We start from the raw sequence: 23,134 nt of genomic DNA, 5'->3' as shown, positions 1-23,134 counted from the left end.
ACTAGACAATGACATCAAGCTGGATATATTTCCTAAAGTATTTGATTTTGTAAATAAATGTTATTCTTGACTGGGGATGCAGATCAATTTGTCGAATGTTTGCCTCACATGCCCAAGGCCCTGGGTTCAATCCCTAGTGAACACATGCGTGCGTAAATGCACACACACACACACACACACACAAACAAATGCTAATCTTACCTAGGTTTCTGAAGACTTCCTGCATCATATCTCTGCATGGATCTTACTGGGCAGGTTTCTGAAGACTTTTTGCATCACATCTCTGCATGGATTTTACTGGGCAGGATCCAGCAAAGTCTAACCCTCCAGAATGAAGTTAATAGACATTTCCTTTTTGGTCTCTGAATTTTAAAACATTACACAAATGTGTAGTAGAGGCTGTGTTAAGTTTGATATAAGTAGAATATATACTCAAAATGTCCAAGACATATAATATATATATATATATATATATATATATATATATATATATATAATCTCTAAGTCTCTCTCTCTCATATATATATAATCTCTAAGTCTCTCTCATATATATATATATATATATATATATATATGTGTGTGTGTGTGTGTGTGTGTGTGTGTGTGTGTGTGTGTATTCTATAATTCTATAATTTGGTCATCAAAACTTATACTGTGTGCAGTTTGTCATACTCCAGCATCCCAATACTAGAACTAATCTACTCAGAAAAGCAACAGCAGAGCACACCATTCTTATTGGTAAGTACAGGGAGTAAGATGTATTCCTTGGTCATCCTAACTTTTTTTATATGTTCTAACAAAGCTGTACTACTTCCTGTGAAGAAGAAAGATAATATTAGGCTTCCTCATAATACCTATCCTTAGAAAGGCCTATTGAAAAATTTGTCCCTTTGCTCAGAATTTTAGAACAGTCTCAACATCCAAAGCAATAAGAGACTCATGGTGCCTAAGTAGTTTTATGTATTTTCTAAATGGCTTTTCTTATGAACATCTATATTTTGTTCAACTCTTATGGCAGAACATAGAGGATTAGCTGTCATCCTTCCTCAGAAAGAAACCTTTGCACATGTATTTAATAAACACCCCTCTCACAAAATATTTCACTTAGATTGACACAATGTGTTAGTTGGAGATTGAGCTCATCCTACATGAGTAGATCAAGAGAACAATCGGAAGTTTGCAAGTGGTTTACTCCAGACCAGATTAAACCAAATGATAAGCAAGAATAATAATTAATAAACATATGATTTGATAATGCATATTGTTTAATGTCAAACCAGAAGTTTGAATGGTATTCTTATCAAATTTCAAAAATCTACAAGACTTTATAGTAGTCAGAAGAAACTACTCTCCCAAGCCTAATGTTGAATGTATAAAAATTTTCTTAACAACAGACTATTGGCTTATCTGATATATATTTATGTGCCACACAATAATGCTTCACTTAAGGATATTTTGTTCAATAACAGGATACACATACATCAGCTCACCTGCTCTAAACAGATGGGTAAACTGTTATATATTCATGTATATGTCAGGTTATATAGTATCCTGAACTGAGTTCTCTGCATTCTTGCCAATCCACAATATTAAAGATGTTCCTTACATGTCTGTTATTTGTTATATTAACTTCCCTAAATGTACTGAGGGACAGAAAACTTCTTGCTGAAGTGTGGCAGAGAATAGATATATCAGATTAATTCTGTGTGTTTTTAAGAAATTGACAGAAATTATGAGCAAGGAATATTCCACTCACCAAGGAACTTAATTGTCTAACATGAAACTTTTTGGTGAGTATAAATTAGCCAAAGTAGCTATGTGTGTTGAATACACTCCCAGGAAAATTATACATTTTGATAGGAACAAGACCATCAAGGGTTCTGAGGCAAGAGAAGGACTTTGACACTGACAGTCATAAGTATGTCCTTTGGAATATTCTGTAATTATTTTTCTTACTCCATTTCAGGAACTTCACATGGAAGAAATACATCTGTTCATTTTCCACTTATCTAAGTCTGATTAAAATTTACACCATATGTTTCTGGCCTTCCAGCTCAAGTTTTTCCAGTATAAGAATATTTTTTTAATTTTATTGATTTTATTTTTTTAAATACATGACAGCAGAATGCATTAGAATTCTTATTACACATATAGAGCATAAATTTTCATATCTTTGTATGTAAAGTATGTTTACACCAATTCATGCCTCTATACACATACTTTTTTTGCATTATAATTCTTATTACACATATAAACCACAAATTTTCATATATCTGTTTTTATATAAAGTATGTTGACACCCAATTCAAGTCTTCATACATGTACTTTGGATAATGATGTCCATCACATTTTACCATCCTTGCTAATCTCCTGCCCCCTCCTTTTCCCTCCCACCCATCTTCCCTATCTAGAATTCATCTAATAACAATAATTGATGTCACAATGATTTAGCTAAAGGTGGAAACCCTGAATTTGGGGAATACTCAAATCATCCAGGGCATGAATATAATTTAATGGGTTTGTGTGGGTATTGAATCTCACAATTTTTTTTTTATCTATTCATCTGTTAAAGAACACCTCAATTAGTTGAGCTGCTGTATACATTGATGTGGTTCTGTCATTGTTGATGCTGATTTTAAGTTCTTTGAGTACATACCAAGAAGGGCAATAATTGGGTAAAATGATGGTTGCATTTTCCAAGTTTTTTGAGGAATCTCCATATAACTTTCCAAAGTTTGCAGATGCACCAGCAATGTATGAATGTACCTTTTACCGCACATCTTTGCCAAAATTTATTGTTGCTTGTATTCCTAAAATTTGCCATTCTGACTGGGGTGAGATGAAATCTCAGTGTATTTTTGATTTGCATTTCTTTAATTGCTAAAGATATTGTACATATATTTATATATTTGTTGATTAGTTGTATTTCTTCTGTGAAGTGTCTGTTCAGCTCCTTAGTCCTCTTAATGACTGGATTATTTAGTTTCTTGGTGTTAAGTTTTTTGAGTTCTTTATATATCCTGGAGATTAATGCTTTACCAGATTTTCAGGTGGAAATATTTTCCTCCCATTCTGTCATCGTTCTGTTCATGTTCTTTTCTCCTTTGCTGTGAAAAAAATATTTTTAGTTTGATTCCATCTCATTTACTGATTCTTGATAATATTTCTTGTGCTTTAGGAGTCTTGATAAGAAGTTAGTTCCTAAGCTGACATGATGTAGATCTGGGACTACTTTTTTTTCTATTAGGCACTGTGTTCTAGTCCCTATGTCTTTGATCCACTTTGAGTTGATTTTTGTGCAGGGTGAGAGATAGAGGTTAAATTCATTTTGCTAAATATGGATTTTCAGTTTTCCCAGTACCATTTGTTGAAGAAGTTATCTTTTTCCAATGTATGTTTCTGACACCTTTGTCTAGTATAAGGTAACTGTATTTATGTGGATTTTTCTCTGTGTCTTCTATTCTTTGTATGTATCTGTTTTGCTGCCAATGCCATTCTGGTGTTTGTTACTATGGCCCTGTAGTATAATTTTAAGGTCTGGTTTTGTGATGCCTTCTGCTTCACTTTTCTTTTTTTAAAAAAAATTATTTTTTTAAAATTTTTGAGTGGTCACAATATCTTTATTTTATTTTTTATGTGGTGCTGAGGATAGAACCCAGTGCCTCACACATTCCAGGTAAGCACCACTTCAGCCACATCTCCAGCCCTTGCTTCACTTTTCTTTTCTTTTTTAAAAAAAAATATTTTTTTAAAATTTTTAAGTGGTCACAATATCTTTATTTTATTTTTTATGTGGTGCTGAGGATAGAACCCAGTGCCTCATGCATGCCAGGTAAGCACCACTTCAGCCACATCTCCAGCCCTTGCTTCACTTTTCTTGCTAAAGATTGTTTTGGCTATTCTAGGTCTCTTATTTTTCCAAATAAAAAAATTAATGAGGTAACTTTTTTATAGCTTTATTTTATTCATTTATTTTTAATGTGGTACTGAGGATTGAACAGAGGGCCTCACGTGCGCTAGGCAAGCACTCTACCATTAAGCCACATCCCCAGGCTCCAAATGAATTTTATAGTTGCTGTTTCTATGAAGAATGTCATTAAGATTTCAATAGGAAATTCATTAACTATGTTATAATGTTTTTAGTAGTATGGCCATTTTGACAATGCCAATTCTGCCTATGCAAAAGCATGGGAAGTCTTCCCATCTTTGAAGTTCTTCTTCAATTTCTTTCTTTGGTTGTGTAGTTTCATTGTAAAGATCTTTCACCTCTTTTGTTAAATTGTGCATCTTGGTTCTTACCTCAGGGCTAAGTTGTACTACACAGACCTAATAAGCTCTCATGAATATCTCCATATAAATCTTCATGATTCTTTCAAGACCCATGGTAACCCACGATGAATCCTCTAAATCTATGCCAATGCACAATTTAAAATAGATTTATTGCATGATGATTATCTGCCAGACTGTGTTTCTTGAATATACTGATGGGAAAAAAATGTTCTTCATGAAGAGCTGCCAAGCAGCACATAAATTCAACCAGGTAATTTTGTGTACTTTTTGGAAAATGAGAGTAATTCTGGGTAAGATACATTCAATCAGCCAGGAACTAGTTGATTATCATAATAGAAATCTCCTTAGGAGAATAAAAAAGTCAGAGTAGATAATTACAATTAAAAATCCACATAGAAGCATGTATGTTGTGACACACAGAAACTCACTGTGTATAATGAGGCAGAAAGAATACCTTGACAAAAACAGTGTTATGACTTAAATGTGAGGTGTTCCCCAAAAACTCATTCATGAGAAAATACAAGAAAGTTTATATGTGAAATGATTGGGATATGAGATTCTTAACATAATCAGTGCATTAATATTCTAATAGGGATTAGCTGGGTAGTAATTGTAGGCCTTTAAGATGTGGCTAGAGAAGGGGGGTCATTGAGGGCATGATTTTGGAATTTATATTTTGTCTGTGGTAAGAAATGCTCTCTCCTCCCCTCTTCCTTGTGGTTATGTCCTGAGGCAATTTCTTGTACCACATCTTTTTATTATGATCTTCTGGCATACCTTGAGGCCTCTGAAACCATGAGCACCAAATAAACTTCCTCCTCTGAAAATTTTCTTATCAGGTCTTTTGGTTGCAGCACTAAACAGCTGACTAAAACATACAGTTATTACTGTATTACTCAATAGAATCCACATATATTTCCCTCAATACCTAACTTTGAGGGAAAATATCTGAGAATATTACATCTTCATGAAAGAGTATGGGAACCCCAGTCAAGAGTATGTGTTTCTGGCCTTGCAGAACAAGTTTCTCTAATGTGTCACAGAAACCATTCTTAATGTCATATGGGTTTTTCTAAGGTGGGATCTCAGGATGGTGAAGATGGCCAGAATTTACCAGGGAATACATTTTCTGTAGCTGAGTGCTTGTGATCTTTGATATATCTAAGTCCTGGGGAGAATGGAAATACCATGTTAGAAAGAAAAAGGACTTCAGATTTTAAAGGACACCGGAGAAGCTCTACCACCCTACGGCCCACATATGTTAAAATCTAGGTGGATTGGAGTAAGACTTTTCTGGACAGAGTAAGAGAATATTAATTGCACCAAGCAAGAAAGGCAGAGGTCACTAAAATTATATTGCACTTATAGAAGTGCCACACAAACTAGGAAATCATGAGGAAAATTGTCCGCATGTACAGTGGGGTCATCACAACAAAAATTTGCCATGAAAGCCTGATGCCATATCTGAGACGTCCTGGTGGGAGAATTTACCTGATTTAAAAAAAAAAAAAAAAACAAACAAAAAAAAAAAACACTTCTTTTCACGTATGGCTTTCCCCAGAAGGGGGAAATAAAATAAACACATATTTGAAGCCCTGTCTTCAGAATGGAAACACACAAAAGGAAGATTGTGCCACTTGGGCAGAAAACAATGTAGTAATATCTGGTGTATCTTGGGTCCTCAAAATCAATGTTTTTGGCTTTAGGCTTAAGTGAATTGATGAGCTTTTATGAATATCTCCATATAAAAACTTATAGATGCCAAAATCCTTAATAAAACATCTGAAAACCACATTGAAAAACATATGAAGAGGATAATATACCATGATTAGGTGGGCTTCATCCCAGGATGCAAGGCTGGTTCAACATACACAAATCAATAAATGTAATTCTCCACCTAACAGAATTAAGAATAAAATCATATAATCATCTCAATAGATGCAGAAATGACCTTTCATAAAATACAGCACTCAAGCACGTTAAAAACACTGGAAAGGGCCTGGGTTGTATGTCAGTGATAGAGCACTTGCCTAGCATATGTGAGGCACTCGTTTTGATTCTCAGCACTGCATATAAATAAATAAAATAAAGGACCATCAACAACTAATAAAAATATAAAAATAAAAAACACTGGAGAAAGTAGGGTTAGAAAGGAGTTACCTCAACATTATTAAGGCAATATACAAAAAACTCATAGCCAACATCATATTAAATGAAAAAATATTGAAAGATATTTCCTCTAAAATCAGGGACAAAAGAAGGATATTGACCCTCACCACTTTTATTCAATATAGTTTCTGAAACTCTAGCCAGGACTATCAGGCTAGAGAAGAAAATTAAAGGGAGAAAAATCAGAAAAGTAGTCATTAAACTATCATTGTTTGCTGGTAACAGAATCTTATATGTAGAAGACCCCCAAAATTCCACCAAAGAGTTCTAGAGATGATTAAAGAATTTAAGAAATAACAGGGTACAAGAAAAAAGTCTCATTAAATCAATAGCTTTTTTATAAACAGTAATTCAGAAGAGAAAAAATCATGAAAACTATCATTTGTACAATAACCTCAAGAAAAATAAAATACCTGGGATTTAATCTACTCAAGGAAGTGAAAAACTATACAACAAAAATCACTTAACACTGAATAAAGAGATTTAAAAAGTCCTCAGAAAACTAAAAGACCTCTCATGTTTTTAGACAGGCAGAATTAATAATGTCAAAATAGCCATACTACCAAAGCAGTATACACATTCAATGCAATCCCCATAAAAATACAATCAAAAGCTTCAAAGACTTAGGGAAAAAAAGGTCCTACACTTTGTTTGGAAGAATAAATGATCCATAATAGCCAAATCAATTCTGAGCAAGAAAAGTGATTCAGGAGGCATCACAATATCTTATTGCAAATTATACTGCAGAGTCTTATTAGCCACAACATCATTGTACTAGCATCAAAGTAGACATAAAGACCAATGGAATAGAATAGAATAGAATATAGTGACAAAGCTGAACACTTACAGCCATCTGATACTTGAGTTGGAGAACATAGAGACTTTATATTAAAGGCATTGTGAAAAAATGGATATGCATATGTAGAGGAATCAACTTATATTCCTATCTTTCATCCTGCACAAAACTCATATCAAAATGGATCAAATACTTAGAAATCTTGAAACTTCTAGAAGAGAAAGGGTTAACAGTACATCACAAAGTTGCAGGCACTGACTTCCTCAGCAAAACCCCTAAAGCCCACAATGTAAAACCAAAAATCAATAAGATGGATGTCACCAAATTAAAAAGCCTTTACACAGTAAAGGAAATGATTAAAGGGGGGAGGTTATGGAATGGGAGAAAATCTTTGCCAGCTACTCCTTTGACAAAGGACTAATATGCATAATATATAAAGTCAAAAATATCAATGCCAAACAGAAAACATATAGTCCAATCAATAAATGGATAAAAGAAATAAACATAAATGTCACAAAACAAGAAACACAAATGGCCAAAAAATATATGAAATGTTCAGCATCTCTAGCAATTAGGGAAGTGCAAATCAAAATTACACAAAAAATTCATCTCCATTCAGAATGTCAACTAATAAAGAACATAAAAAATAATAAATGCCAGCAAGTACATGGGGAAAAAGATACATTCTTATATTGTTGGTGGGACTGAAAATTAGAAGAACTGGAAATCAATATGTAGATTCCTGAAAAAACTAGGAATTTGTTCCAGAGAGGTGTTTATTCAAAAGATCTAAAATGAGCAAACTATAACTTTACAGCCACTATAATGTTTGCAGGACCACATTCAAACAGCCAAATTGTAGAATCAACCCAGATCCCATCAACAGACAAATGGATTAAGAAAATGTGGTGTATATATTCACAATGAAGTTGTACTCAGCTATAAAGAAAGAAATAATGGCCTTTGCCAGTAAATGGATGGAAATGGAGAAAATCATGCTAACTCAGAAAACAGGCAGACATATGTTTTTTTCTCACATGCAGAAGCTGGAGCAAAATAATTGAAAGACAGTGGTGGGAAAGAGGACTGGATATCATCATGATATATGAAAGATTATTGTAGTAGATGTAGGAAAATGATGGGGAGGAAGGGAAAGAGAAACATAAAAAGATGAATTTAACAAAATCATGTTATATACACATATAAAGATACTAAGGGAATTTCTTATGCACAAGTAGAAGAAAGGGAAATTTAACAGAGTTGAGGAGAAAGAATTGGGGGAGAAAGAAAAAAAAAGAACAGATGGAACTTGAAATCAAATTCCTTGCATGTATGCTTTTGTCAAAATAAACCTAATTAATATGTATAATTATGATGCCTTCATAAACAATTTTTTAAAAAAGAATATCCCTTCCTGTCTTTTATCTATCAGACTAGTTTCCTTTAATGTAGTGAGCAAAAAACATATTCTTTCTGCTTGTCATCAAAGTAAGGCATCAATTCACCCCAGTTATTCTATATGTTTTATGGATACTCACAGAAACTTTAACTAGTAAACATTTTAATCTCCAAGTAACATGTCAATTATCATATTAGAAAACCCTTTCGGTGAGTAGAAGAGAAGCAGTGTAGCTGAGTACAATAAATACACCTTCTGGAAATTTTTATATATATGATACATGCAAGCCTACTAATACTACCAAGGTAGGAAGAAAAATTTGGTTTGTTCAACTATTGGTATGTCCTAAGAAATATTTCCAGAATATTTTTCCCCAATCACTTACAGTGTCCTTATCTTGAGCAAATATATCTAGGCAATTCCCTTTTACCTGAATTTTTTCTGGGAACATTGACCACAAATTTTTTCCTTGATATAATAGCCAGTTTCAGTTGTGCCACAAAAACGTGTCTTGATTTCATAAAAAGTTTGCTGTAGGCAGGTTCTGGGTGTGGGGCTTGGCAAAAATAATTGGCCAAACTTTATGCCAGCTGTGAAACAGTTTATCTTTAAGCTTTCTCTGTGAATACCTTGGGAGAGAAATTTAGGCCTTGCTCTAAAAATGATGAACTTGGAAGAGTGAATAATACTGAGTTTCAGGCAGAGCAGATCATAGATGGATGGCTTCATACTGCTAAGTGCCACTTTTGTCAGAACTAAGGTGCACTGTATGAAGACTGCTGTGCTTGTTAGTTTTTTAATGCTGTGGCTTACAGCCTAATTAACAATTTAGAGAAATGAAAGTTTCTTTGGGCTCATGGATTCAAAGCTTCAGTCTATAATGGGCTGACTCTATTTCTCTGGACCTAGAGTGAATCAGAATATCTGGGTGGACGTGCATTGTGGGGAAAATCTGCTTACCTAATGACGGCCAGGAAGCATAGGGTGAGCAGGCAAAGCCAGGAACAAAATATATAATTCCTAGAGTATGCCCCTAGTGACACACTTACTTTAATCAGGCTCCATGTGTCTATGGTTACCATCCAGTACAGTATACTCTTAAATTATCAAACCATCAACTGCATTAATGCACTGATTAGGTTATAGTTTTTATAATTTAACAATTTTACCTCTTAGTATTTCTGTATTAACAGAGGATTCTTTGGAGCACAAACTATATCTAAACCATAATACTCCTTTTCTAACCCTCCTAATGCTAATTTGCATCATAACAAGGCAAAACATTTTGCCCACCTTCAAGAGTCCCCACAGTAAGAATACTTCCAGGATTGCCCAAAAGTTTAGGTTCAAAGCATATTTGGAGACTGGAGGTGAATTCTTGGCCATGAGGCCTTTTAAAAATCAAAAGCAAAATATACACATCCAATATATAATGTCACAGTGTACAAAATCCCACTTCAAAAGACATGGATATAGACATAGAAAAAAGGAATGTGATCAAAATAAGACCTAAATCCAGTGGGGGAAAACATTAGGTATAGTAGCACCAAATCTAGCATCTGGGGTACATTGGCAATGAAACATGCTCTCGAAAGGACTCAGGTACCCCATCCCTGTGACTTTGTTGCAGCTTATATGCCTCTCCCTTAGGCTGGCTTTGTCTGCAGCCAATAGTTTTCATTGGTACATATTCCATGTGCCATGCTAAATCTGGAACAACTCCACTGCAGCACTGTCTCCCTTCTCACACTTCCATCTGTCATACTTGCAAGATTTTCACCCTGGTATGTTTTTCCTGACCTTCAAGGGTTTCTTTGGAAATCTTGATGGAAGCTCTAGGGACCTTTAACTCCAGCATCCTGCATTCCTTCAGAAAAGGAAGCCTATTGGTGAGGCCAAGGTCTGTTTCCCAGCTTGTGCAGCAGTAGCTATGTGTTCTTGGACCACAGCTGCAAAGGACTTTTGAAAGCCTGGGCAGTTGAGCATGTTGAAATGAATCCTGAGATTCATTTCAGCATCCCTATGCAGTACAGTGCTCCAAAGGTCTTTTTTATTTTTATTTTTTCTCATTTGTGAAGTAGTCAATATATTTATTTTTTGAACAATTCCCATGTTTAAAGGTATTTCCACATAAAATTACAGTATATGTTTTCAGCATACACAAACTATGAAACACATATACAACAGATAGATTGATATAGAAAATGTGGCATATATACACAATGGAGTATTACTGGGCTCTTAAGATGAATTTATGATATTTGCCAGTAAATGGATGGATGTGGAAATCATCAAGCTAAGAGAAATAAGACAGTCCCACAAAACCAAAGTCAAAAATATTTGCTGATAGGTGGAATATAATCCACAATAAATAGGGGATAGAAATTCAGTAGATTAGAAAAAGAGAAATTAAGGGAAGGTTAGGAAAAAGAAAGTGGAATGAATCTGAAAATTTTTTTTGAGAGAGAGAGAGAGAATTTTAATATTTTTCTTTTTCAGTTTTCAGTGGACACAACATCTTTGTTTGTATGTGGTGCTGAGGATCAAACCCGGGCTGCACGCATGCCAGGGAGCACGCTACCACTTGAATCACATCCCCAGACCCCTGGCAAAATTTTTTAATGTACACATATAAATATATAGTGAATCCCACTATCATGTAGACCCACAAGAATGAAGTCATAATTAGAGTAAGATATATTCCATGCTTGTATAATTATATCTCATGGTCTCTTAAAGGTGTTTTCACTTCTACAATCTTTGTCCTTCAGTGGGTGTGGCCTTGCTGATTGCTGAGATGTCCTCAAAGCACATTTTCTAGGTTCTCTGAGCAAGATATTAGCCTCCTTTTTTAAAACAACACTAATCTCTTCAGAAATAAAACTTCACTTTACATATATTTTTATGGCCATATTGCAAAACTTAAAAAAAATTCTGCTCTGCTTTCTGCTTCTGATTCTCAAATAAACCTTATTAAAATCTTTCAGAAACACCTAGGCCATCTATTGAATATTGTGCTGCATTGAAATATCCTCCACCAGGATAATTAGTCCATCAACATTAAAGTTATCCTCAAAGAGAGTCTCAAGATATGGGCAAAATGTCAAAAAATTCTTTGCCAGAATGCAACACAAATGCTCTTGTCCAAGATTTATGTTGTAATTCAGTGATATAGAATTTTGGGGCTTAATCCCAAGCACCACACATAAAAAAATTTAAAGTTGGATGACCTAAAGATCCAGAAATGCCAGCACTAAATGAACAATTAAATCAGCCAATTGAAGAGATACCTCTGCTTTTGTGTTTAGTGCAAACATTGTTCTTAATATTCAAGACAGGGACTCAATATATGTGCCCATCAATGATTAAATGAGTATAAATATTGTACTTATATACTATTATCATTTAGTTATATAAAATATTTTGTCTCTTAAAGTGTTATAAGAAATATATGCAGGACTTTGCATTAAGTAAAATATGGCAGGCAGAGAGTCAGTTGCAGGAGCTTTTGATTCACATGTGGAAGTCAAAAATTTAATCAGTAAAATTTTGCTCACCAGGTACTGTGTTTTGTGTAGGGCTGACATTGTTAGTCAAAGTCTCCATATTTTTATTTTAGTGGGCATAAGAGGGTGAAGAGTTTTGTTTACCACATGGTGAGTGTAGTGTATTATGTTCTTCATAAATACCAATAGAAGGAATACAATACCTTGTAAGTACAAAACTGATAATTATATAAAATAGTGCATGTGTTGAATCATTTTAGTCATTTTACCTTGTATAAATAGTATAAGATACCATAATGTATGTAGTAAATACATAAAGTTGTATTTTCATTAAAAGAAATCATCATATCACACAAATTTAAAACTATAAAAATCAATTTATTATTCTTGATTGCCATATTTTGATTTCATCAAAGTATTATGGCCATAGGCTATGCAAGGTTTTTATAGTCTTTTAAATAGGTTTTTAGGGAAAATTTTATAGCATATATGTGTATAATTCTTAGTAAAATTTTTGTTCATATTTTTTTAAGAGTCCATAACCACTCTAACCTTTTGGAATATTTATGGTATTATCACCCAAAATCTATCAGTTATTTTTATGTCTCTATATCATGGTAGATAAAAACCAGTTTTCAGACACTCTTTAAAAAAGCCACAGATGTTTATATATGTTTTACATTTTCCTTATTCTACTGAGAGTGAAGGTAACTGGTAGATATTTACTAAATACAGAATGCTACCTTATGGAGGACAAAAGTCTGTGGATGATAAAAGTAACATACTTTCCTTCTCTCTATTGTATTACTCTACTTAGTGATGTACTACTCTTGGATACTGTGGTCTCTTCAAAAATTTGGGTAATATTCCCAAGGTAATTTTGTCTATACATTTTTATTGAACTGATATATTTCTGGATTAATGATAACTTTGGATTTACTAATCTGCTACACTCCTGATGTACTTATTTTACCTTAACTTCATGTTGTGTATGCAAATATATTTATCCCAATCTAGTATGTAATTTTTTTAAAATTTTTTGTTTACTTCAGCCATGACTACTCATCACAACGAAGAATATTCACCAGAAAAGGGCATAAAACATATATTTCACAAAGTGATAAGTGGGAACTATAGAATTTTTTATCTTGACTATTTACAAGAAAAGAAAATATGGAAAACTATATGTGAGAGTAAACATCAGAAATTATATCAAAAATCAGGCCTTGTTCACCTCCAAAGAATTTATACCGGAGAGAAGCCCTACAAACATAAACAATGTGGCAAAGCTTTTAGTAAAAAAAAAAGTCTTATTTACCACAGAAGAACCCATGCTGGAGAGATGTCCTACCAATGGGCAGAATGTGATAAAGTTTTTAAAGAAAAATCAATCTTTATTAAGCAAAGCAGAATTCACACTGAAAAGAAGACCTACAAATGTAAAGTATGTGGTAAAGCTTTTACTCAAATATCAACCCTTATTTGCCACAACAGAACTCACACTGGAGAGAAGCCCTACAAATGTAAAGAATGTGGAAAAGCTTTTAGTCAAAAAACACACCTTATTTGCCACAATAGAACTCACACTGGAGAGAAGCCCTACAAATGTAAAGAATGTGGAAAAGCTTTTAGTCGAAAAACACACCTTATTTGCCACAACAGAACTCACACTGGAGAGAAGCCCTACAAATGTAAAGAATGTGGAAAAGCTTTTAATAAAAAAGCAGGCCTTATTTGCCACAACAGAACTCATACTGGAGAGAAGCCCTACAAATGTAAAGAATGTGGAAAAGCTTTTAGTCAAAAAGCCAGCCTTATTTGCCACAACGGAACTCACATTGGAGAGAAGGCCTACAAATGTAAAGAGTGTGGCAAAGCTTTTAGTCACAAAACAAGCCTTATTTGTCACAAAAGAACTCACAGTGAAGAGAAGGCCTACAAATGCAAAGTATGTGACAAAGTTTTTACTCAAATATCACACCTTATTTGCCACAGCAGAACTCACACGGGAGAGAAGCCCTACAAATGTAATGAATGTGGCAAAGCTTTTACTCAAAAAACACACCTTATTCACCACAACAGAACTCACACTGGAGAGAAGCCCTACAAATGTAAAGAATGTGGAAAAGCTTTTAGTCAAAAAACAGGCCTTATTCGCCACAGGAGAACTCACACTGGAGAGAAGCCCTACAAATGTAAGGAATGTGGAAAAGCCTTTAGTCAAAAAACAGGCCTTATTTACCACAATAGAACTCACACTGGAGAGAAGCTCTACAAATGTAAAGAGTGTGGCAAAGCTTTTAATAAAAAATCTGGCCTTATTTGCCACAACAGATCTCACACTAGAGAGATGGCCTACAAATGTAAAGAATGTGGCAAAGCCTTTAGTCAAAAAACAAGCCTTATTTGTCACAACGGAACTCACATTGAAGAGAAGGCCTACAAGTGCAAAGTATGTGACAAAGTTTTTACTCAAATATCAAATCTTATTTGTCACAGCAGAACTCACACAGGAGAGAAGCCCTACAAATGTAATGAATGTGGCAAAGCTTTTACTCAAAAAATTCACCTTGTTTACCACAGCAGAACTCACACTGGAGAGAAGCCCTACAAATGTAAAGAATGTGGAAAAGCTTTTAGTCAAAAAATACACCTTATTCGCCACAGCAGAACTCACACTGGAGAGAAGCCCTACAAATGTAAAGAATGTGGAAAAAGCTTTTAGCCAAAAAGCAGGCCTTATTTGCCACAATAGAAGTCACACTGGAGAGAAGCCCTACAAATGTAAAAAGTGTGGCAAAGCTTTTAATAAAAAATCTGGCCTTATTTGCCACAACGGAACTCACACTAGAGAGAAGGCCTACAAATGTAAAGAATGTGGCAAAGCCTTTAGTCAAAAAACAAGCCTTCCTTGCTACAGAAGAACTCACACTGGAGAGTAGCCCTCCAAATGTAAATAATGTGGCTAAGCTTTTAATCAAAAATAAAACTTTATTTACCACAACAGAAGATGCTCTGGTGAGAAACCTTAAAAATATGAAGAAAGTGATAATGCTTTTAAAGAAAAAGCAAACCTTATTAACCACAAAATTTATACAGAAAAGAACCCCTACAAATGGAAACAATGTAGCAAAGCTTTTAATAAGAAATCAAAACTTTTTCACCACTACTAGGCTATTTATTCTGCAAAGAAGACTACAAATGTAAAGAATGTAGAAACATTTTTAATTATATATCACACATTACTAGACATTCAAGAAAACACACTGGAGAGAAGCTATACAAAAAAGAACTTTGTACCATTTCTTTAAGTATGGGTCAACATTTAATCCTCTCCACAATCATCACAGCAGAGAGAAATTTTTGAAATGTGAAAATTGACAATGTGACAATGCGTCCATAAATGATTCACCAATACTCAGCACCTGAGGATATATACTGGTTAGAGAGAATACAAATGGGAAAAAAAAAAATGTTTCAAAGCCACAGTTTTCTTAAACACTACTGATATTTGGAGAATTCATTGTGCCCAGAAATCCTAAAAAGTTAAATAATATTTCCAAAACTTATTCAAATTTTCAATTCATTGAACATTTTAAAACTCATACCAGTAGTGAACATTGAACATATTTTGTCCAAAATGAATGCCTTATATAACAATAAAATGTTTACAATAAACACCTTGACAAATGTGAGAGTATAGTAAAGTCATTACCTATACATTACACCTTGATGTATATGAGGATCAGTGAAATACAGAACTAATTTAAATATAGAAAATGAGTAGTTATCTTTAACTTTTGCTTATAATCCCAGCAGCTTGGGGGCCGAGTGCACAAGAACTTTTAGTCCAAAACCAGCCTGAGCAACTTAATAAGGCCCTAAGCAACTTAGTGAGACCGTGTCTCTAAATAAAATATAAAAATGGTCTGGGAATATGGCTTAGTGATTAAGCACCCCTGCATTCAATCCCAGGTACCAAAAAAAAAAAAAAAAAAAAAAAACGGGGAGAGGGGAGGGGCTGTGAAGAAAGCCAAAGTAAAAATTTAAAAAAAGCAAGTAAACAAACAAAAAACTTACATGTTTACAACATCTAAGAAATTTAGAAAAATTCAGCAATACATACAGCAAACTCCATATTGATTTATCGAGTATACTTTGAAATAAAATGGACCTATTTACCAGTGTGGGTTTAACTGACTACAAAATTGGTAATTTAGGAGAAGTCACTTAACTTCTTTGAATATAAATTGTTTATATAATGAGAAAAATAATACCCTGAATAGTTTTAATGTTTAGTGTCTTTAAACTAATCCCTAACATACCGTAAGAGCCTAAGTTTACTTGTAATAAGACCATTCATGTTAATTATAAAGTTTTGCCAAATTTGGATGTAGCCCTGCCTGTGACTTATTAATGCCATGGCATAATTTAGATGTGAGGGTATAGATAAATAAAAATAAGGCATTTTCTATTCTCTGTTGACTTAATTCTCATTATGCAAATGCATTTGTTAAAATACTGTTTCTTGATTTTTGATCAATAACAAAGAGGAGAAAAAGATAATTAAGAGACCCTTTTCTTTAGGCTGGATATTATCTGCCTTGGTACTTATTGTGGAAAACAAATGAATCCTCTTAGGTATTCCTAAAACACATTACAAATACATATTTATCCAAATGTTTCTATACATATTGTATACCCAGATATAGTTCTTGTTCTCTTATTGGAACAATGATAATAACCTTGTATTAATAATAACTCTATATTTCTTCTGGACCACTTTCCAACTTGAGGAACATTGAATAACTTCAGTAAATATTATTATCTAACTTGAGTAAATGTTTCAAGATATGAATTATAACACTTTCCAATGAAAACACTGTAAAATGAAATCCAAGTTTCTTATGATAGCCATTGTGGTTTCAAGCTTTCAAGATGGCCCAGAAATGATCCCTGATTCTTGATATTTTATCCTTCTGTGGATCCTTCTATGTTGTGCCATGTTTGGTTTGTCTGGCCAAGAGCATACATCAGAAATGATGGTACATTGCTTCAAAAAGTTCTTTCACTTTGAAGAAGGTGACCTACTAAGTTATGAGCAGAACTGTGCAGAGGCTCACATGGAAGCAAGTAAAGTCTTGGCCCAATAACCAGTAAGGAGCTGAGGCTGCCATTACCCTTATTTGTGAGCTTAGAGTACACCCACCTGTTGATTCTTGAGATGACTGCAAATTTCTTTTGGTATTTGAGCCAGAACCACCCTGCTAGACATTTCTAGATTCTGACTCAGAGAAAGTACATGAGATGGTTAGTTATAAAATGTTATGTTTGGGGACAATTTGATATATAATTCTTCTTCTTGGGTCCTGAGTGGTAACTTGCTTGCAACAAATAATAATTTTCCCCCTGGATATCTCTAAACACCCTCTGTCTTTTATTTTACATGTTACCCTCTTTTCTCCAGAGAAAGTCAAATAATCTAATTTTGCCACATTCATGTAAAATATAATATCATGTTAAAATTTAACACCTAAAAGAACAGGGACCAGATCATCACATTCTTCACTGTATCTCCTATATTTACTCAGGGTATGACCAAAAAAAAAAAAAAAAAGACCGCCTAAATAAAAATGTGTTGACTACATGAAAATTTGAATAATTTTTTGGAAAATAAAACCAAACATATAGCTCACTTTAGGTATTAACTCTAGTGATGGAGGCCACGCATTTTTACTGTGAGCATTATGTACAAAGGATATCTTTGTTAGTGGAGATATAATCTAGTAAGTTTACTGCATACTCTCTTCTATTTAATGATAAATAGAAGATAGTGTGCAATATACTTACTAGATTTTGGCCACAATAAGACGATCATTGTAGAGAAAGAGATGCCCTTTCACCCTCTGCAGGCCTCTTTTGTGTTTTACCCATCCAGCAATCCAGTAGAGCCCTCCTGGAGCACAGAAATGATGACAACAATTCACATGTATTGTCATAGCAGAAGGAATTCCCCCATAACAGAAAAAACCCTCATATCGATTAGTCACATCAAGAATTATAGGACAAAGTTTTTATAAAATTATACCTTAGAATTGGTAAGAAAGTAAGTCTATAATATTTCTAATTCAAGAGCATTGTGTCATGAATTGATCACCTGGCCAATTTGACACACAGTCATTTTTCATACTTCATCATAAACATTTTGAAATATAAAACTTGAATTAGTTTTGTAATAAATTTTATGACATGTTTGGTTTTCAAACAATGTGTTCTGAGGTAATTTGTTTTACAGTACTTCTCAGTATCTGAATGGTTAACTCCTTTGCATGCTACTCTACTACATATGCCATCTGTCTTTTAGTATAAATCTTGGTATAACCCAAGCTAGATTCTAAAATTAAAATTTTATAGGCATCCAAGAATCTGGTCTTCAATTGATTAACTTCTTTCATTTTTGGCATTTTAGTGTGAACTGCAAAACAAAAACAAAACAAAACAAAAAAAACAGTTCATTATTCCTTAAATACTACAACATGACTATCACTAACTACAGTTCAATTTTCTTCACTTTCTATAAAAACTTACATAAAGAAACCACAAATATACAGATCTAAAGTATACATTTACCAAGATTTGGCAGATTTATTTATTTGTGTACTCTAAACTCTTATCAAAATATACGTAATTATTATCAATCCCAAAAGTTCTCTTTTTCTCCTTGTCATTAATTATTTAAACTAGCAAGAATGGTCTCCATGTGCTTGCTCCTGGATTAAATATTCATTACAGACATAAAATCATTGGGTAAAAAGTTCATGAATGAGAAATACAAATTTATTTACCACTAATTATATTAAAAATATAAATCCAAGCAGTAAAAATTTAACCACTCACAACTCACCTACTTTGGACACCTAGCATCTGATGTACAATTAAAAGAAAATGTGGTTAAGAAATCCCAAGGTGCTATTACCCTTCAGATATCTATAACCCCTGCCATACAAATAGTTATATCACCTGGAAAAATAATTCCAATAGACAACTTCTCTGACTCTCTTCTTCCCCATGAGTTCCCTCAAACTTCTCCTTTTTGGATAATCCTCTGGACAATTTCAGACTATGAGGGGTGTCATTTCTTTTCTATTATTTTTTAAATTTTAATTTAATTTAATTAATTAATTTATTTTTTAGTACTAATGATTGAACCCAAGGGCATGCTTAACCACTAAGCCACATCCCCAGCTCTTTTATTCTATCTATCTATCTATCTATCTATCTATCTACATTTTGAGACAGGGTTTCTTTAGGTTGCTTACAACTTTCCTAAGTTGCTGAGTCTGGTGTCAAAAATGTGATCCTTTTTCCTCATTCACCCAAGCTCCTAGTATTAGAGGCATGTATCACCACACCCAGTGGAACATAATTTCTTATGAAACCCTGTCCCATGATTGTATCTTCATGACTGATAAGCATCCAAATCCCCCAATTCTTTATACCAGTCCATTTCAACCCCATCACTCCAGAAACAATCAGTATTTTAGTATTAACTGATGACTTTTCTGTGCTAGAATTTTATGTAAAACATATCAGGGTTTATGTTCTTTTATATAAGATACACTTTAGTTATTCTGTTTGGTTATTCATTCATGGTACATTCATCAGTAATGCACTAAAGGACTTTACTGAATACTACTCAGTGTATAAGTAAATTTGCCAGAGTGTATTTATTTTCTTATCTGTAGACTCCAAACTAGAGTTTTTAGTTATTATGAATAAATATTACTAAATGCTATTTTTGTGACCTATGTTTTCATTTCTCTTGGGTAAAACCTCAGAGTGGAATTTTGGGGACTCAGATTTGGTGTCTATGCTTAATTTCAGAAACAAAAATAAAAAATGCCCGTATATTGGTACCATTTTTTATTCTCAGAAATTCCACATGGGATTCCCAGTTGCTGAAAAATCCTGCCCACTTGAGAGGTTTTTAACATTTTGTATTTTAGCAAACCTAATAGATGTGTAACAGTATATTACTAAGATATTAATTTGAATATCTCTGATGACTGGTTTCTTTCTCCTTCTTACTGGTATTTTGTACATCTTTATTTGTGAACTCTTTTCAAATATTTTGTCCACCTCTAGAAAATGGGATATGTTTCTTTAACATTAAGTTTAAAAGGATTTTTCATACATTGTTTACCAGATGTTTGTCAAATATTTGTTTTGGAAAATATTATCATTAGGTGAGTCAAATAAAGTGTGACTGTGGACTCTATATTTCAACTTCAAAATTCAATTTGCATCTGACTTTCATATATATATATATAGTTTTATCATACAAAATCTCACTTATTTTAGAAAAACCAAAGCAATCATATTAAAAAGAAACTGCAGTCTTAGATAGATCTGCCTTAACATACCACAGGTGTTTCATGCAAACCTCTGCTAGAAAATCTAATCTAATCTTAACATTCACCATTTGAAGAAATAAAATTTAACATACTTTCTATTTCAAACACAAGCAAATATAAGCCTTAACATTAAAACTAGATGTAATATATACAACAAATATTGGTAACGTGAACTGTCCTAAAGGACTTTTAACATTAAAAAGTAGTAAATTTTGTATTTAGTATTGCATAGGAAATTATTTTCCAATTATGAATGTTTTCACCTGGTGCTATCAAATATATTTATATTGGTATAAATACCTCAATGACATAATATAAAACATAATTTAAAAGGCCTGGAATTTTAAAACAATCCTTTTACTCTGTACAGTATTAACCTATTTTTCATTTCACAGTCAACAAAACCAAGAACATAACAGAATTCTTCTAAATAAACCAGGAATATATTAATGGCCATTCTTTACTGAAAACACTGTATTTAATATAAAAATGATATAAACTTAAAAATTAAAAGAGAGCTCAAGTGTCAAGGTAATTTAGAAGTTAAAAAGTTTCCTTTTAGAATATAGGTGGTAAAATTGGAAGATGGAACATGTGCTGGGAGGAAGACAAGAGCTCAGAAAAGGCTTTGCAGAAGATTCAGCAGATATGTGAGTCTTTCTCAGAATTATGTTTAGGACAAAGGAGTAAATTTGCAGCATAAATATGTCAGATAATGTGCAAGAAAATCATAATTTTCTTATTACAAAAATGCTTATTACAAAAATCATATCTACAGCAATGGTTCCAAAGAAGTAGTCTTTTGGTCAGGCATAAGTATTTTGACAGGAGTGGCAGTTTTGATAGTATTTTTGTGTAGTTTTACTCATAGTGAATAACCTTTACCCATTTATCCATCTTATTGGTTGGAATTAATTACAATTTAAATATCAGCTAAAAGGGCATTGAAGGCAGAAAAATATCAATGGCATTTTTAAATCACTTACATTATTTGATTTTTTCCTTTTTAAACCAATAAATCTACATAAAACTGTCTCTTCATAAATATCTGTAATCATGGTATATTAGTAGTGACTGATTTATGAAATATGCTATTATTACTTGTCTCTTCATGTAGTTATAGACTATGAATGTGCTGCTTAGCACTTAGGTATAATTTTCTATGATGTTCTCTACTTATTTTATTTCTCTATGCCACTTTTTATGCCAAGCTCCAAGTATGTGCCTTAATTACTCTGTGTATCAAGGTAAGATCCATTTCTTATTTCTGGAACTTTCTTTCAAGATCTGTGCCTAAAAGAGAATATGTACAGAATGATTATCTAGGCAGAAAAAGAAGAAAAGAAAAAAATTCTATCTACAAAATAAAGTAGATAACTCATTATTTGTATCATTTAGAAACCCACTTTTGTCTAAAACTACAGTGCTCCTAGTATATTTTAGCTTGAACTGGTTTTGAGAAACAAAATAAATTTTGGGGCCGGGGAGCTGGTGATTTTTCACAATCTCAGGAACCTAGTGAAGAATGGTGGAAATAAGTCAGTACCTTTCTTGTTTGAGGCAAATCTGATAATTTGCTCCTTATTTCTATTTTTAGAATCACAGATATACCTTTATACCCACACTGAACCACTTAACTTTTTGGAATTCTTTTGCGTTATTATTTCTCCTTCTTTTTCTCCTCCTCCTCCTCCTCCTCCTCCTCCTCCTTCTTCTTCTTCCTCTTCTTCTTCTTTTATTTTTTTTAGTTGTAGTTGGTACAATATCTTTATTTATTTATTTTTATGTGGTGCTGAGGATGGAACCCAGTACCTCACACATGCAAGGCAAGTGCTCTACCACTGAGCTATAGTCCCAGCCCCATTATTTCTTCTTAATAAAATAAAAAGGGAAGAAGAATGCTAGAAAGATAAATAATTGATTTCATACAATTTATTTCTTAAGACAAATAATTATTTTTTTTCAAAAAGTTGAAAGTTATTAGAAATAACCTAAGGCAATTTTCTCTTTTGTTCAGGACAGTACACTGTAACTCCAAGTCATCCCTCTCTAAGAATTAGGCTGTGTGCACATATATAAAAATATGTGTTAAAATGCCCCAAATGGCTTATGAAGTTTAAAATCCCAACAGGAGCTCAAATCTCTCATTTTTGTTCTTTAAAAATACAAAATCTGGAATTTGTGTACTTAAAAACATTTGCTGAACTGTAATTTAAATGACCAAAAGAAAATGAAGAAACATTGAAGGAGTTATCTACTATTAGTCATAGAGAGCTAAAATAATGAAGACATTAAATTAAATGTATTTTTCATCATTCTCAAAATGTTTCATGTTTATGTTATCAATATATTAATCAAAATTTTTATCCACTTAACAAATATCTTAGTTTTTATTTTATTATAGAAATATTAGTAATAATGGAATATCAATAATTTAATGCTCATACATGATGAAGTATGAAACATGTATTTAAAAAGCTATGGCTTTAGCTGGGTGCTATGATGCATGGGATCCCAGGAAACAAGAAGTCACAAGGCCTCCCATGTTTAACTGAGGCAA

General features: G+C 33.2%; 1 protein-coding gene across 1 annotated transcript in view; it reads left to right on the top strand.

Moving 5' to 3' along the window:
* Nucleotides 1–19,955, top strand: part of LOC131424754 (zinc finger protein 260-like) — a 100,497-nt gene extending 80,542 nt beyond the window's left edge. Inside the window, exon 3 of the mRNA XM_058584079.1 lies at nt 13,213–19,955. Coding sequence (XP_058440062.1) covers nt 13,213–14,885 — 1,673 coding nt within the window. The 3' untranslated portion in view covers nt 14,886–19,955. The remainder of the gene's footprint in view (nt 1–13,212) is intronic.
* The last annotated feature ends 3,179 nt before the right edge of the window (nt 19,956–23,134 follow it).

Source organism: Marmota monax, unplaced genomic scaffold (assembly GCF_021218885.2).
Source record: "Marmota monax isolate L192 unplaced genomic scaffold, Marmota_monax_Labrador192_F-V1.1 WCK01_AAM20220418_F8-fsc00900, whole genome shotgun sequence".
NCBI lineage: Eukaryota > Metazoa > Chordata > Mammalia > Rodentia > Sciuridae > Marmota > Marmota monax.
This window is presented reverse-complemented; position numbering and strand designations above follow the sequence as displayed.